Source organism: Meyerozyma guilliermondii, genomic scaffold, assembly GCF_000149425.1.
Source record: "Meyerozyma guilliermondii ATCC 6260 scaffold_8 genomic scaffold, whole genome shotgun sequence".
Classification (NCBI taxonomy): domain Eukaryota; kingdom Fungi; phylum Ascomycota; class Pichiomycetes; order Serinales; family Debaryomycetaceae; genus Meyerozyma; species Meyerozyma guilliermondii.
In genome coordinates this window covers 176811-192384 of record NW_001809793.1, presented here as the reverse complement: position 1 = coordinate 192384, position 15574 = coordinate 176811, and the positions used below count along the sequence as shown (strand labels likewise).

Here is a 15574-nt window from a genome sequence, read left to right as displayed (position 1 = left end):
GCCCCGTCAAAACCACCGATAAATGTGGATACGTGAGTTGGGACAAGCTGAAATACAGAACAGAGCCTCGTTGATCAACATACTTGGCTACTTTATTTTGAAGATACAATCCAAATGCACTTGTACACGCCGACCAAGTTATTAAAAGACAACCCAAAATCAAACCATTTTGTTTTATACCATACGGCATGGCAAGAATGCCGGCGCCTATTATGGTATTGAGAAGATTTATGGTGCCAGACCTAATGGTGGCCGTGGTCATGATAAAGAGTGTTGTAGTTGGTTTTTCGCGATCGATAGTGAGGTTCAGTGTGCAGGCCAGTTCAGTGTGCAGTCTGTTGCATAGTCTGCAGTCGGCTGCAAATAGTACTCGAATATCATTCGTTATATATAGTGCAATAAATAACACCTAGAAGAGCAACCATCCAATGAGGAACGCAATGATCACCAAAAGAATCGCCACAGGAAGCGAAACACCTTGAACGGCATCCACCAGAAACTGCTTCGACCGCGAACTTTCCGCCTTTCTAAAGCGGTCCAATTTGTCTGCCAAATTTGGCAATCCCGGGCGTTCGACGCCTCCAATTCCCCTTATGCAAATCGCTCTGTGGTTGCGACTTGTCCAATCTCGAATGCAGCATACATTCCCGCTGGCCAGATTCCGCAGCACTGGAGGTACCCCTTCAACCGTTGCCATAGTTTCCACCGTAACCTTGAGTTTTTGGTAGCCCTCCTTTGTTGGCCTTGGTTATAGCCCTTGAGTTGAGAGGCCCTGATTGTAGCCTTGACCTTGGTTTTGGTTGTGACCTTGATTGTAGCCTTGGTTGTAGCCTTGGTTTTGGTTTTGATTTTGGTAGCCTTGACCTTGGTTTTGGTTGTAGCCCTGGTTCTGGTTGTAGCCTCCGTGGTTTTGATCGTTTTCTCCATGACCTTTGTACCCCACGGCAGCAGCAGCTCCAGCAGCTCCAGCAGCAATTCCACCGGTAATTCCACTTCCATGTCCATTGGCATCGGAACCGGAACCGGAACCGGCACCGGAACCACGCTCGTGGCCATTGGTTTCACCTCCCTGGGTAACCGGCTTGTGCACGGTGGCAGCAGGCTCAGAATCAAATGTTTTGGTCCTTTCCAATGACATACGACACTCTCAATTTTTTGGATACGAGTTGCAGCTTGTTCTTGCTCTCCAATGAGCTCCAGCTGTCTCCCACCTTCAGTGGGTCCGACAACCCAGGACAAGGCACAGACACCAACAAAAACTTGTCCTTACATTTTGTAGTCCTCAGGCAAATGGTTGCGAGAATCCTTGAAGAATAATCGACACTTTCAGCGAAGCACCAGGCTCCAAAATACTGGCATTTGGTTCTGACACAGTAAATTTTTGGCGCAGTGGTCTTGACCTTAAATGCCAAGGGTTGCGAAGTAGGGTTGGAAAGCGTGAGATACTCGGTGGTGGGCTTGGTAAATGAGCCTGTGGTTAGTATGACAGCAACATGAAATTCTCACAAGAACTGCGGGGAAATCGATATCGATAATAAAGTGTTGTTTCGACAATCTAGGGGTCAATGGTGTACATTAAAGGCTCTAAGGGGGGTTTTGGTGGTTCCCCTACAACGTTTAATGTATTTTAAACCATTTTTTATCTGCCACCGCACCATTGCATTGCTCCCTTTGTGAAAAATTACCGCTCCCAAAATTCGAAATAATCCATCAAAAACCACATATTTGGTGATTACAATGGTATCACAGCATCGTAGCGATATCAACTTTTTGCGCAAAACACTTACCTTTAAACTCCAACACACTAGGTTGCACTTCCATTTTGACCCGGTTGAAATTATGTTCGCACTAATATATAGTAATTAGTGAAATCACAGCGAATCGCAAAAGCGCACGACCTGGTGGGGCGGGGTTGTCACATGAAGACAGCGATGATGGGGGTTGGAAAATCTGGGGTGGGGGCCAAAGGGGAAATAAGTGGAGGCCCCGCGGATACATCTAAGGCGACGTGCAGCCAGCCGCATGAGCACTTGCTTGATTGAGGCACAAATTTGAGGGAGACCGGAACTCAGGGTAGGATCGGTTGTGGCGCGCATAAAGGGTCGCGAGTGAGCTACTTGACAACTTCCTAAACGGGAAGGCAACGGTGATAATGCAAGTGATGGAGATTGGGGGGTAGCAGACAAAGGAAAGAGACGAGATACAAAGAGGGAAAGGACAAGAGGCGAGGACAAGAGGTATGGATATGAATGGAACATGAATTGAGATTATATACTGGCTATGAATCAGTGGCATTGACTCAGAAGTACAGTGCATCATACACTAAACCAAGTACTTTACCATAATGTTTAAGTATCACCATAACCAGCACTGAAACAAAGGGTACAAGGCTGTTATACCACATTACCACTTCATTTTCACTCATTTTTCACTTCGCTTTTCACTTCAACTTTTACTTCATCTGTCTCAGTAGTCATCGCCGCGCAGCACAACCTCTTTCTTGTGTGGATGGAGCAAGATTGTGTGCTCGAATTGGGCGGTATAACTTCCGGCCCTGTCGGTGATGGGTGGATAATCTTGAACAGCTCCAGCACGTACTAATTGGTTGAGCGCAAGCAAATACTTTTCTTCGCCTACGCGATCCAAATACCGTCTGCACCATGGTAAAGTACCAAAGTTACTCTCAATTGTCTTCAACAATTGCTTGGCCCTGTCGGTTCCAACCCGGGCCTGTTTGTACTCTTCAGAAAGTGCATAATGCGAACATTCGCCCGTAGGTATCACGTACCCATTTCCGGTCGAACCAAACGTCTCTATAGCGAACGTCTCACCCTCCTCCATTTTTGTCATGTCTCCATTGGCAACAATGGGTACGGTTTTGCCCAGATGAATCACATAGTCTCCGATATTGTGGCCGTTCAAATTGCGAATGCACTTGATTGGGTAAGTCTTGCCGCCAATCTCCATCTCATACAGTTCCATCACCTCTTGCACCGCTGCTCCAATATCGTTAAGACGAACGTCAATTCCTGCCTCGCGCACTCCCGTATTGGTGGCTTCCTTGACTGCTTTAAGGAGGTTATCGTACTTGTGGTCGTCGTCAAATGTCATGGTAAATGCAGAGTCGACTATGTGTCCATTGACATGCACACCGATATCCACCTTCATCACATCGTCCTTTCCCAATACCAACTTATCGCCAGCATTCGGGGTATAATGAGCTGCAATCTCGTTAAGTGAAAGTCCAGTGGGAAATCCAATTCCGGCTTTCAAAGTGTGATCGGCAGCGGCATAGCTACGCACCGAATTTTCAATCAAATCGGCAATTTCCGTCATGGTCATACCAGGACGAATACTCAGCTGGGCCTTGTGGCGCACCCGACGATGAATCTCGGCTCCTTTACGGAAATCCTGCCAGTGGTTATTGCGCTGGTTGTCGAGATATCGCAATTCCTCGGAACTGGTACGATAACTGTTAATTTCCAATGGATACTCCTGCCATTCTCCCTCGGGAAAAACCCCATCCGGATACAGCAGGTCAATGCTGGTAATCTTTTTCTTTTTCTTGTTCTTCTTCTTTTTGGCTGCTGCTGGTGCGGCATTGGTTTCTGGACTTCCGTCGGTTTTTGTCTCCGCAGTGGTAACATCAGTTGGCGTCGACACCACTGTTTCCGTAGTGTTCACAGCAATTTCATTTGCCTCTTTGTCTTGACTCATGTTGCTTCTCATCTTTGGATGATGAGAAAATCGGAAAACCCGATACACCCGTGCACCAGGGGCTTTCTGATTAGTATGTAGAGTATGTAGAATTGATACGGTTTCTGAATTAGTCCTTGTTTTCGCCATTGAACAATCCCACGCGATCGAAATTGATCATTTTGCCGTCAACTTGTTTGGCAGAGACATCAGGGGTTCTAGGCACTGGTTTTGCAGCCATCGCTGCTCCAGGAGAAGGTGTGAAAAAGTTGACATAATCGTTCATATTAAACCCAGCCGGCGTGAGTGTGAGTGCCGACGACGGCAATCCGGCTGCGTTGAATGTGCTGAGAAGATTCACCAGCGGGGTGAGGCGCTGTGGGGTTTTCGAGTTGATTACGTGGGGCCGTTTTGGAGTGAGTGGAGGTGGGGCAATAAAGTTGTGCGACGTTCCGTTGGCGGAGTGGTTTCCACCGTTGTACTTGCTGGAGCTGGTGGTGAAGGATCGTGCTGGCGACGGTGAGGTGGCGAGGTACATGAGAAGATCCGCTCCCTCTGTGTCGTTAAAATTGCCATTGCCATTTCTGGGCGTGCGCTGAGGCTGGGTGGGGGTCTGGAGCAACAGAGTTGCGAGCTGTTTCTTGGGAAGAGTCGGGGTTGTTTGCGGGTTGCTGGTGGAATTGAGCACCGGCGAAGGCTCAAGGGTGGGAGCGTCCAGCGCCCCGTCGTGGTGTTTGCCGGGGGTTGACGGTGCGAGCTCCTGGAGCACCATCTGGGGTTGTTTGGCCGAAGCTGAAGCAGAAGCAGAAGCAGAAGCCGGAGCAGAAACCGTAGTAGCTGCAGAAGTGGTTCCCGAAGCCGTTCCCGAAACTGTTCCCGAAGTCGTTCCCGTCCGGCCGCGCGACGGCGACCCCAAAAGCGACGAATCGCTGCCATTATTGCGACGCATGTTGTATAACGCCGACGGCGTTCTCATATGGGTAGGAGACCTGCCCGAAGGCGAGTAGAGGTCTATGGGTGACGACGAGAGAATACCATTCACTGACGGCGACTTGTGCTGGCGGGACCGAATTGCCGACCCAGACGACGCGGTGCTGGTCGCAGAAGTTCTGGTTGCTGACCCGTCGTTTGCCACCCCCGTGTGCAACGAGGCATACGAGATGGCCGACGCGGTCCGGTCTGGGGTCTTGGCTTGCTTAGCGGTGATGGAAGCTTTCAGAAGTCTTCTTTTTAATTGTTGGGCTATTCTTTCTAGCTCATCTTTGCGCAAGGGGGTTTTTGGTTTTCCCACCGCTCCGCCTCCAGACCCTGCCAAAGAGGATGAGTTGTCGTCCATTTCTGAGGTGGGCAGCGAAGTATTGCCAGAGGAGGGAGAAACACCGGTGTTTTTCTCTCGAAGCTTGTGCATTCGAAAAGGAGAATAATTTGCGAACGCGTAGACAATTTAACCAAATGGGACGTGCTGAGGTAAGCCATATTGCCCTGACAGCTGGTGTATCGATGGCGGCGTATCGATGGCGTATCGCCGGTATCGCGATGGCTTATGTAACTATCGCGCACTTGACCGAATTATCGCACTGACCGAATTATTGACTTATTTGTTCTTCTCTCCATGTCCCTTCTTCTCACTCTCCTAGGGTTTGTGGCCGTGGTCGCCTACATCCTCTACCAGGCTATCGGAGTAGCTCTCCCTAGATTTTTGTTGGTTCCACCTCATGACTGGAAGGAAAAAATCCAAAAAGTGATGAATCATCCAATGGCGATTTATCTCAAAGTTGGCAACAAACGACTGTGTTATCGTCGCCGGCTCATCCTTGCCAGTGCCCAGCCTTCGTTTTACACCAACTACGTGAACAACAAACTCAAGATCTTGCCGGAAGATAAGCAGAACGAGGGCAATCTGTTCTTGGATTCCATGACCAGAAGAGAAACAAATGATGTCAATCGAAGAATTATCTATGGTTTTTTCCACCCGTACGCCAACAATGGTGGAGGTGGTGAAAGAGTTCTTTGGAACGCAGTGGCGGCTACGCTTCTTGCTGACCGCAGAAATATTGTTGCAATTTACACCACCAATTTGGACGCCGAGCCATTGGCAATTTTAGAAAAGGCTCAGTCAAAATTCCACACCGGAGGAATTGACTCTTCCCGTGTTGTATTCATATACTTGCGCCGATTTGGACTGTGGATAGATGACAAATCTTGGCCTAGACTCACGTTGGTGGGGCAGATGTTGGGTCTGTTTCTTCTTTCCCTCGAAGCCATGTTCGAGCTTTCGCCTGATATTTGGGTGGACACAATGGGGTTGCCCGGAAGTTACAGTGCTGTTTCGCTGGCTCTCAAAATTCCAATTGTGGCATATGTTCACTACCCTGTTCTCCAGTCAGAAATGTTCGGGAAACTCCGGTACAAGTCATTTGCTGATTTGAAAACCTTTACTCCATCGTTGCAAAACTCATTGGCAGTTGCCAAGTTGTTCTACTGGACATCCTTATATTATCTTTATAAATATTTGGGATCGTTGGTGGACATAACTCTCACTAATGGAACTTGGACGTTGAACCATCTTCAGCTGGTATGGTCATGGAACCTCGGAGCCATGGAGATCTTGTATCCTCCGTGCGGCACCGAATCTACAGCTCAAGGTCAAAACACAAAGCGAAACATTATCTTGTATGTTGCTCAATTTCGCCCAGAAAAACGTCATCTGGTGGTACTTGAGGAATACGCACAATACCTTCAATCTTTCAAAAAGTCTCACCAGCCATTAAAATCGCTTCCTACGTTGGTGTTCCTTGGTTCTTGTCGTACAAAAGACGATACAGCTACACTTGAAGCTCTCAAAACCAAAGTGAAAGACTTGGATCTCGAAGCATATGTGGAGTTTGTTCAAGACTCTTCCTATGAAGAATTGGGTCAATGGCTCTCGAGCGCCAAGTATGGTATTGACGCAATGTGGAATGAGCATTTTGGCATTTGTGTGGTGGAATATATGGCACTGGGTGCCATACCGTTGGTGCATGCTTCTGCGGGTCCATTGCTTGATTTGGCTACTAATAAAAATGGCAGTGTTGCCTCGGGCTGGAGCAGTGACAGTGGGTTTTTCTTCAAATGCAAGGAGGATCCAGACTTTGATGGTGAAATCGACGGTGAATTTTTGAAATTTGGTGAAATAAAATACCCTACTTTTTCGCAACTTTTAACACATCTTCAGGACAATGAACAATTGGACGAAATGCGCAAAGTGGGCCGAAACCTTGTCCTCGACAAGTTCTCAGACAAGGTGTTTAAGCAAAAGTGGAATAATTATGCGGGACAAGCTGAGGTGTTGGAAAAGCAGTATAGAGAGGATAGAAGAGAGGGAGTGCATAGAGTGTACTGAAGAATTATACAAGTGAAGTGAGACGAAAAAGAATGCAGATGTAAGAACTGTAAGCTGACTTGATGGTAGAAAACTGAATCTATGAAACTTGCTAAGTGAAAATTCCAGTTGTGAAAAATGTGAAAAATGTAAAGTGTGAAAATTACGAAAAATGAAAATATGAAAATTGAAAATTTGCAATTTGAAAAACAACCAGCGAGAAGAGTAAAATCAAAGTTAGACACTTTAATCTCAATTTTTCAACTAAGTTGTAAATCGTAGGTAAGCCCACTTTGAATCAGGTATACATGGTGTATGGATGCAAATACTTATCCACCACCAATCCACAACTAAGGAACAAAAATCCACAAAATTCAAGAGGCACCATCTCAAACTCATATACACTCGTATACACACCATTCCCTCCTTCCCAAGGCCTCAATCTCAATTCTCTTTCTTTCCAAGTCTTCCTGCACACAACACACCCAGTGCACCCATCAACATTTCCACCCTCAACCGCGAAACAAGTCCAATCGTGTCAACTTCATCATGCAGTTGGACGTGCTAAAACAGTTTCTGACGAGGTCAGAACGTGTGAAAGGCATAGATTTTCACCCGCTGGAGCCGTGGGTGCTTACCACGCTTTATAATGGTAAGGTTGAAATTTGGTCCTATGCCACCAACACTCTCGTCAAGTCCATTCAGGTGTCTGAAATGCCAGTCAGAGCAGGAAAATTTATTGCCCGAAAGAACTGGATTGTTGTGGGTGCCGACGACTTCCATCTTCGAGTGTACAACTACAATACTGGAGAAAAAGTGGCACAATATGAAGCACACCCAGACTACATTCGGTCCATTGCGGTTCATCCTTCGAAGCCATATGTTCTTACGTCGTCTGACGATTTGACGATCCGGTTGTGGAACTGGGAGACTGGCTGGAAATTGGAGCAGACTTTCGAGGGACATCAGCATTTCGTGATGAGTGTCAATTTTAACCCTAAGGACCCCAACACGTTTGCCTCGGCGTGTCTTGATCGCACCGTCAAGATCTGGCTGTTGGGCGCCTCGCAACCAAACTTCACGTTGGTGGCCCACGACGCGAAGGGGGTCAATTACGTGGACTACTATCCTCAGGCAGATAAACCATACTTGATAACCACGTCCGATGACAAGACGATCAAAGTATGGGACTATCAAACCAAGTCGTGTGTGGCAACGTTGGAGGGCCATCTTTCCAATGTTTCGTTTGCCATTTTCCACCCTGAACTGCCGGTGATTATCTCTGGTTCCGAAGACGGCACCGTTCGGTTCTGGAACTCCAACACGTTCAAGCTTGAGAAATCCGTCAACTACTCGTTGGAAAGAGTATGGTGTATTGGCATCTTGCAAAAGTCAAATTTGATCGCCGTGGGTTGTGACACCGGTTACGTGCTTATCAAGTTGGGTAACGAAGAACCACTTTTCTCCATGGACTCAAACGCAAAGTTGGTATACGCCAAAAACTCCGATGTGTTCCAGTCCGTCATCAAGCCATCGACTCTGGAAGGCTTTAAAGATGGCGAGACTTTGCCGCTCCAGCAACGTGAATTGGGACTGATTGAAATATACCCTCAACTGCTTTCACACTCTCCAAATGGCCGCTACGCCGCTGTTTGTGGTGACGGTGAATACATCATCTACACGGCTTTGGCGTGGCGTTCCAAAACTTACGGTAAGGCACTTGACTTCTGTTGGAATTCTCATGACGCTTCCAATGCAACTACCTTTGCAATCCGCGAATCTCAGTTGCTGGTAAAGATCTTCAAAAACTTGCAAGAGCACCTTGCTCTTGATCTCATCTACCAAGCAGACAAGTTGTTTGCTGGGGCTCTTTTGGGTATCAAGCTGGAAGGTTGTATCTCGTTTTATGATTGGGAACAAGGTCTCTTAGTTCGTCGGGTCGATATCGAAGACGACATCTTGGATGTTGTGTGGCTGGACAACGGAGAGTTGGTCGCCATCATAACCTCTTCAGGATCCGCTGGTCAACAATCTTCTCTGGCCTCTAAAAACGATACATATTTTCTCACCTATAACCATGAAAATTTCGAAGCCGCGGTCGCTGCTGATGAATTGGATCCAGAGGAAGGTGCAGAAGACGCCTTTGACGTTTGGTACACTTTGCCAACTTCGGAGCCAATCTTGCTGGGAATTTTTGTTGGTGATGTTTTTGTGTACACCACCGGTACCACCAACAGACTCAACTATTTCGTGGGTGGTGAAGTCATTAACGTGGGTCACTTTGATCACAAGTTCTTCATTGTGGGCTACCGTACTGCAGAAAATAAGTTGTACTTGATCGACAAGTCATTCAATGTGATATCTTGGTTCCTCAACTCCGATGTGTTGGAATTGCAGACTTTGGTCATGAGAGGCGACTTGGAACAATTAGCGACAAAGACCGTCAATGACGAAGGAGAAGAAGTGCCAGATCTTGCTTCAGTACATGAAGATAAGCTCCCAGAAGACTATGCCAATTTGCTTTCTGGGTTCAACAAGACCGAACTCAATCAATTATCACGGTTTTTTGAGAAACTCGGTTATCTTTCCCTTTCATATTCACTTTCGCAAGATTTCGACTCCAAGTTCCTGATTTCCATCACAAGTAAGAACTTGACCCAGGCTTACAGTTTGCTCTCCAAGTACGAAACAGAAAACCCATCTACAAAATTGGCCAATGCAACAAAGTGGAAAAAGTTGGGTGATCTCGCACTCACGAACTGGAACATTAAACTTGCTCAGGACTGTTATACTGCTGCGAACGACCATGCTTCGTTGCTCTTGTTGCTCTCTTCGAGCAATAATATCAAGGCTTTGTCGCAACTCGCTATTGATAGCGAAGAAAAAGGTCGTTATAATATTGCCTGGCAAGCCAGATGGCTCACGGGGGACAAAGATGCATGCGTCGATTTGTTACTTAAGAGTGAAAGGTATACTGAAGCTGCGTTTTTGGGAGTCAACTACGGCAGCGATCGTTCCAAAGTTGACGAGGCTTTGGAAAAATGGAAAAAGACTTTGGCCAGTAGTGGGCGTGAAAAAGTTGCCGACAGGCTTCTTGGACCCGAGGCTTCCAACGGTGCGTTATCGGAAAGTTTGATTGATTTGAACGGAGAAGCGAAGGAAGAGACGGAAACGAAGAAAGAGGAAGAAGAAAAGGAAGAGGAAGCTGAAGAAGAAGCTGAAGAAGAAGCAGAAGAGGAAGAAGCAGAGTAGAATAGGAGAAAAGTGTAAATGTCATTGATAATCGGAATCGTCGTGTCTCGTAATAGTTCTATACTGTGGTTCTATACAGACCAATTGTTACCATTTGTTACCATTTGTTACCAATTGTCACCAACTGTTACCAATGTCACCAAATGGTTTTGGGCTCTACGGTATCATTCAACTTTCCTTGGCAAACAAAGAAACGTTCTTGAATATTATGCTGTCTTACAGCAGATTCAGAAGCCCATGGCGTCACCTGCTTGAATACTCGTCCAAGCCGTTGATGCAACAATGCCAATTCTGGATCATTATCAAAAACTTTTGCTAATCTTAGAAGAAGCAGTCCTTTCTTAGCAAGCGTAGAGCATGCTAATACCAAAGCAGCATCGGCTAGATCCAAATATGATTTCAAGTCACCTTTGGACGGTCGACCGAGATTTGCATGTGCCCCGGTTCTCATATATGGTCTTGTTTGAGTATTATTGAAAAAGCCACGGTCCTGAAGAAACGGCGCTGCCAAATCCGACATCATCAATTGAGGTTTCCAGTCAGAATCCAGATTTATGTTTAATTTTTGCAACTCAGATACCAATTCTACCTGCTGTTGTTCTTTGGCAAAGTATGCTTCTGGCTCAGCCGATTTGTTCCGCTGAAGTCTTTGTACGTACTGTTCACGAAAGTGATTTTGTATACCAATATGACTGGAATTGGAATAAATATCTCCTTGCATGGTTGAAACTCCAAATGGACCTTGTCCAAATAGCATATCAAATCCAAGTATATGGCACTTTGAGCTAAATTGCGACTCTTCCAAGCCATGTACCTGACATAATCGAAACTTTGCAAACTGGGACCAGTTACCAGGAACAAATCCAACATCCAAAACAGTATTAATCAGAGGATTGAAAAGTTTAAATTGGTTATCCAAATGATACAATTTAGCATGTGACGCCATATTCGAACGATTGATCCTGTCGGCTCGTGTGGGCTTTTTGCCAGGAACCTTTATATCGCCAACTACCGTGCCGCGCGCATAATGGCGCACAAATATGCGTACCTTCATGGCTCCACGTTGGTATATGGAGAGGTGCACCGATGTGGAAAGTTGCGAAACTCGAGAGCGAGCTTGGTTTGCACACGCATTAGCGGTTCGCGCACGCTGGACATTTTTCTCAAATTTTTTTTGTTGCAAATTTTTCATCCTCGTCGAATCAGTTAATTTACCAAATCAATTTGGGAGACGAAAAATGTCAAAGATCACCACCTCTCACGTCCGTGAGAACGTCCAGAAGTTGTTGGCCTACTCCAATGACACCAAGAAGAGAAACTTTTTGGAAACCGTTGAGTTGCAAGTTGGTTTGAAGAACTACGACCCTCAAAGAGACAAGCGTTTCTCGGGTTCTTTGAAGTTGCCTCAGGTCCCAAGACCTAACATGACCATCTGTATCTTTGGTGACGCTTTCGATGTTGACAGAGCCAAGTCTGTTGGTGTTGATGCCATGTCCGTGGATGACTTGAAAAAGTTGAACAAGAACAAGAAGCTCATCAAGAAGTTGGCCAAGAAGTACAACTCTTTCATTGCTTCCGAAGTGTTGATCAAGCAGGTTCCAAGATTGTTGGGTCCTCAATTGTCCAAGGCTGGTAAGTTCCCAACTCCAGTTTCGCACAACGATGACTTGTACTCCAAGGTTACCGATGTCAAGTCCACCATCAAGTTCCAATTGAAGAAGGTGTTGTGTTTGGCTGTTGCTATTGGTAACGTTGAGATGGACGAAGATGTCTTGACCAACCAAATCATGATGGCTGCTAACTTTTTGGTTTCCTTGTTGAAGAAGAACTGGCAAAACGTTGGTTCTTTGGTCATCAAGTCCACCATGGGTCCTTCTTTCAGAATCTACTAAATGAACGATTGGTAACCAGTGACTGTAGGATGAGACTTTTTCAGTTTCTAGTAGCTTACGATTCTTTTCTGTATTGTCTATCAATATCCAGTAACCCGTTTCTTCTTTTCCGCCTTCTTGTTCTTCTTACCATGCTTCTTGCTGCCACTTCCCGATCCCAACTTGTGGAATGGAGTGGAAAACTTTCCATTGACATTGTTCATCTTGAAAAATTCCCGGTCAAGATCGTCACCGGCACTTTCCAATGCCGCTTGTTTTCCCCCGTAAAATTTGGTCTCTCCCGTTTCTCCTCCTGAATGCATAGAAAATGTAAGCTTAGCCAAGTCTCGAGAAAGATCGAATTCATTAACATCCATGTTTTTGTGTGAAAGTGCCGTCTCGATCTGTTGCTGTCTGGACTCTGGAAGATGGTCCAATGTGAACAATTCCTTATTAAAATCACGTCCTTCTTCAACCAGGGCAAGCTCCCATTCACCGTTTGTTCCCTTCTTCGGCGGTGGGTTCACAAACAAAAGTTTTCCGGTGATATAATCTTTCAAGATATATCGAGCGGCACGAGGCTCATCAGCACTACCGAAACCTTGTGTCATGTATCCACGAGCACGAGCGTATGCATTAAGTAGCTCTCTCGCAGTAGGATAAGTTCCGTTACCTCCATCTTCTTGTTTTTGAATGGGAATATGTATACCGTAAACCGCCTCGAGGAAAAACTTGGGTACTCTTTGACAAACCAAAGATACAGGTGGAATATGCTCTCTTAATTGATCAATAGGAAGTACACCATTACACACCAACTCTCCTTTGGTATAGGCGAAATTGGGGAACACAAGACCAGGACAATCGCACAACAATACTTCAGGAGAAAGGTGGATGGTTTGGAAATGTTTAGTTTTACCTGGAGTAGCCGATACGGAAACCTTCTTGGCACCGACAAGGGCATTGATCGTGGAGGATTTACCCACATTGGGGTAACCAACAAGTCCAATTTGGAGCTTTGATTCGTCAGAAGGAGATCTGGGTGACTCGGAAAGGAAAAGTGCCTCGAGCTCATCGACACCCAAGATACGGGTTGGGTCTTTATGAACTGAATCTTCAATTACAGCGTCAGAATCCTGTTCAGGTTCAGAATCAGAGTCGGTCTCTCTTTCAGCAGCCGCTGCCTCAGCCGCAAGCTCTGCCTCAGTTTGCTCAGCAGCCCGAACAGCAGAGAAAAACACATAGTTGATGCCCACGTCGTTAAAGTAATCTGCCCATGCTTTACGCTGAGTTTCTGTAAGCAAATCAGCCTTGTTCACCAACAACAAGTTACGTTTTGGCAGTTCTTCTGTGCTCAAACTGTTCACGTAGCGGTCCAAATCCACCGATCTGAAAAAGAGCGGAGCCCTAGCATCGACAATTTGCACCACCAAATCACATCGTTCAACCACACGCCAAAGCTGTTTCCACACCTCCAAATTACGCTCAAAAGGAGTTAATAACAAGTCGTTATTCTCTGTTAATGCTGCCAATTCACGACGCCAGTCCAAGAAAGCAAGGTTCTCCTGACGATCGATTTCGATACGCAGTTGCGACTTGTTCCATTTGGGCCGTCTTGGAATCGTCAACTTGTTTTCGAAAACCTGGTGCTTTTTACGAAGCTCAAGAACCTCCTCTGGGCTCAACAACCCAGTTTGGGGCACCACAGTATTATTACCAACCTTGATGATTTTCACCAGCTGATGCTTCTCAGCCGTGAAATCTGTATCTGCCATTTCTGCCGTGTTCAAAAACTCATCCAATGCATTCTCCTGGGTCACACTACGAAGCTTGACCCAGTCAGCCTCTCTTTTGTCGGTCGTAAATCTCATTTCGCCATCGGGAAGAATTTGGACTTCATTTTCAGTTCTCCTTTTGTTTGCGATCGAGCGTCCTAAACCGATCAAGTTCTTGTTTTTATGGGCAATCGGCTTGGGTCCCTTAGGGACCTTGAACTTCTTTGGTTCAGGGTGAAGAGCACCTTTGTTCAAGCCATCCATGATGTGGAGTGAGCTGAAAAAGCAGAAATGAGAGATGAGGTCACGTGACGAGCGAGCGTAACAGAAGAGAAGCAAGTAGCATAGAAAAAGCAGGAGTAGCAAGAAGTAGTAAAGTAGAAGCGATGAAAAGCAGTAGCAGTAGCAGTTGGTAGCAGGTAGAAGTGGTAGCAGTAGCAATAGCAGTGCAGTATGACGATAGCGATGACGATTAATATTATAACGTTAGATGAACAGCGACAACCACTTGAAGCCTTCACCGTACCCCATGCGCATCACCACAGACACCATGAACACCTCGATTGGTCTCTGGCCCTCGGGCAATTTAGTGACGTCCTTACCTGTGGTATTGTACAATCCCAATGCCGACTTCAATTCCATCTCACCAATGGCGGTGGATTTGTCGATTTTGTTACCCAAAATGAGGAAAGGAACCTGTGACAACTCCTCGATACGGAAGAGCGACTCTAATTCCGCCTTGGATTCGGCGAGTCTTTCGGTATCGGCGGCATCAACCAAGAATACAATGCCATTGACTTCAGGAAAGTAATCCTTCCACAAACGACGAGCCTGTTGATGGCCGCCCAAGTCAAAAGTGGTGAATCTCACAGACCCAATGGCCAATTCTTCGGACGTAGGATGAAGCGTAGGCTGTAAAGTGGCAAGACGGTCGTTTTTGAGCATGTGGAGGAGGGTTGTTTTTCCGGCATTATCCAACCCCAAAAACAACAATTTAGCGTGTTTATTCCAAAGACCTAAGGAGGCCAACACATCTTGGACTACTTGTTAGTTTGCAGCAGCATTATTGGATGGCTATTACTTACACCAGTCGAAAATCCACATGATAACAGCAAAGAAAAGTTCGCGACAAATTCAAGGATCGGACGCTGGTGTTTGGCTGGGGTATATACACGAACGGCTGCAAATAAAGAGAAAAGAGAAAAGAGTAAAGAGGATGGACAGAAATATAAAAAATTACGACTTGAATATAAAGAAATAATAATTAGTCTCGATGAAGGGATTCGGATCAATGAATTAAATGAACACGTTTTTTCTTTCTGGTCGTTTTTGTCTGTTTGTTTGTTTTGATTTCTTTGGACTTTAATTTTTCTACATCCGCTTGGCCTCCGTTATTATATTTAGCCTCGCTTCTAGGCCGCATCGCCGGAGTGCTCTCGGCATTGTCTTGTGAAATTGCTTGGTCCGTATACTTGGTAGCTCCTGCACTTGCCAAGATATATACGGACCAAGCAATTGCATGTGACAATCAGCCATCAACCCTCAGACCACATCTAGCCCCTTACTGTGATCTCGCCACTGCGTGATCTCGCCACTACCGTATATCTCGGAGAAGCTCCGGA

At 46.0% G+C, this 15574-nt stretch overlaps 9 protein-coding genes across 9 annotated transcripts; 3 read left to right on the top strand and 6 right to left on the bottom strand. All coding sequences in view use genetic code 12, as the record gives it.

Annotated features, from left to right (window-relative positions):
* Window positions 1–591: 591 nt before the first annotated feature.
* Window positions 592–1056, bottom strand: PGUG_05791 (uncharacterized protein; the record flags this gene model as incomplete). Its single annotated transcript, XM_001481978.1, has 1 exon — window positions 592–1056. One exon carries the CDS (start codon window positions 1054–1056, stop codon window positions 592–594), a length of 465 nt encoding a protein of 154 aa, XP_001482028.2.
* Window positions 1057–2466: 1410 nt separating this feature from the next.
* On the bottom strand, window positions 2467–3846 carry PGUG_05790 (methionine aminopeptidase; the record flags this gene model as incomplete). Its single annotated transcript, XM_001481977.1, has 1 exon — window positions 2467–3846. The coding sequence occupies one exon, from the start codon at window positions 3844–3846 to the stop codon at window positions 2467–2469; it is 1380 nt and encodes a 459-aa protein (XP_001482027.2).
* PGUG_05789 (uncharacterized protein) lies at window positions 3827–5104 on the bottom strand (the record flags this gene model as incomplete). The annotated part of the gene is made up of 1 exon (XM_001481976.1): window positions 3827–5104. The coding sequence occupies one exon, from the start codon at window positions 5102–5104 to the stop codon at window positions 3827–3829; it is 1278 nt and encodes a 425-aa protein (XP_001482026.2).
* Window positions 5105–5308: 204 nt separating this feature from the next.
* On the top strand, window positions 5309–7078 carry ALG11 (alpha-1,2-mannosyltransferase; the record flags this gene model as incomplete). The annotated part of the gene is made up of 1 exon (XM_001481975.1): window positions 5309–7078. One exon carries the CDS (start codon window positions 5309–5311, stop codon window positions 7076–7078), a length of 1770 nt encoding a protein of 589 aa, XP_001482025.2.
* A 528-nt stretch (window positions 7079–7606) lies between these two features.
* SEC27 (coatomer subunit beta') lies at window positions 7607–10309 on the top strand (the record flags this gene model as incomplete). Its single annotated transcript, XM_001481974.1, has 1 exon — window positions 7607–10309. One exon carries the CDS (start codon window positions 7607–7609, stop codon window positions 10307–10309), a length of 2703 nt encoding a protein of 900 aa, XP_001482024.2.
* A 136-nt stretch (window positions 10310–10445) lies between these two features.
* PGUG_05786 (uncharacterized protein) lies at window positions 10446–11501 on the bottom strand (the record flags this gene model as incomplete). Its single annotated transcript, XM_001481972.1, has 1 exon — window positions 10446–11501. The coding sequence occupies one exon, from the start codon at window positions 11499–11501 to the stop codon at window positions 10446–10448; it is 1056 nt and encodes a 351-aa protein (XP_001482022.2).
* Window positions 11350–12201, top strand: RPL10A (60S ribosomal uL1 domain-containing protein; the record flags this gene model as incomplete). Its single annotated transcript, XM_001481973.1, has 1 exon — window positions 11350–12201. One exon carries the CDS (start codon window positions 11350–11352, stop codon window positions 12199–12201), a length of 852 nt encoding a protein of 283 aa, XP_001482023.1.
* Window positions 12202–12281: 80 nt separating this feature from the next.
* PGUG_05784 (putative GTPase) lies at window positions 12282–14216 on the bottom strand (the record flags this gene model as incomplete). Its single annotated transcript, XM_001481971.1, has 1 exon — window positions 12282–14216. One exon carries the CDS (start codon window positions 14214–14216, stop codon window positions 12282–12284), a length of 1935 nt encoding a protein of 644 aa, XP_001482021.2.
* Window positions 14217–14438: 222 nt separating this feature from the next.
* On the bottom strand, window positions 14439–14897 carry SAR1 (Arf family GTPase; the record flags this gene model as incomplete). The annotated part of the gene is made up of 1 exon (XM_001481970.1): window positions 14439–14897. The coding sequence occupies one exon, from the start codon at window positions 14895–14897 to the stop codon at window positions 14439–14441; it is 459 nt and encodes a 152-aa protein (XP_001482020.2).
* Between the last annotated feature and the right edge of the window lie 677 nt (window positions 14898–15574).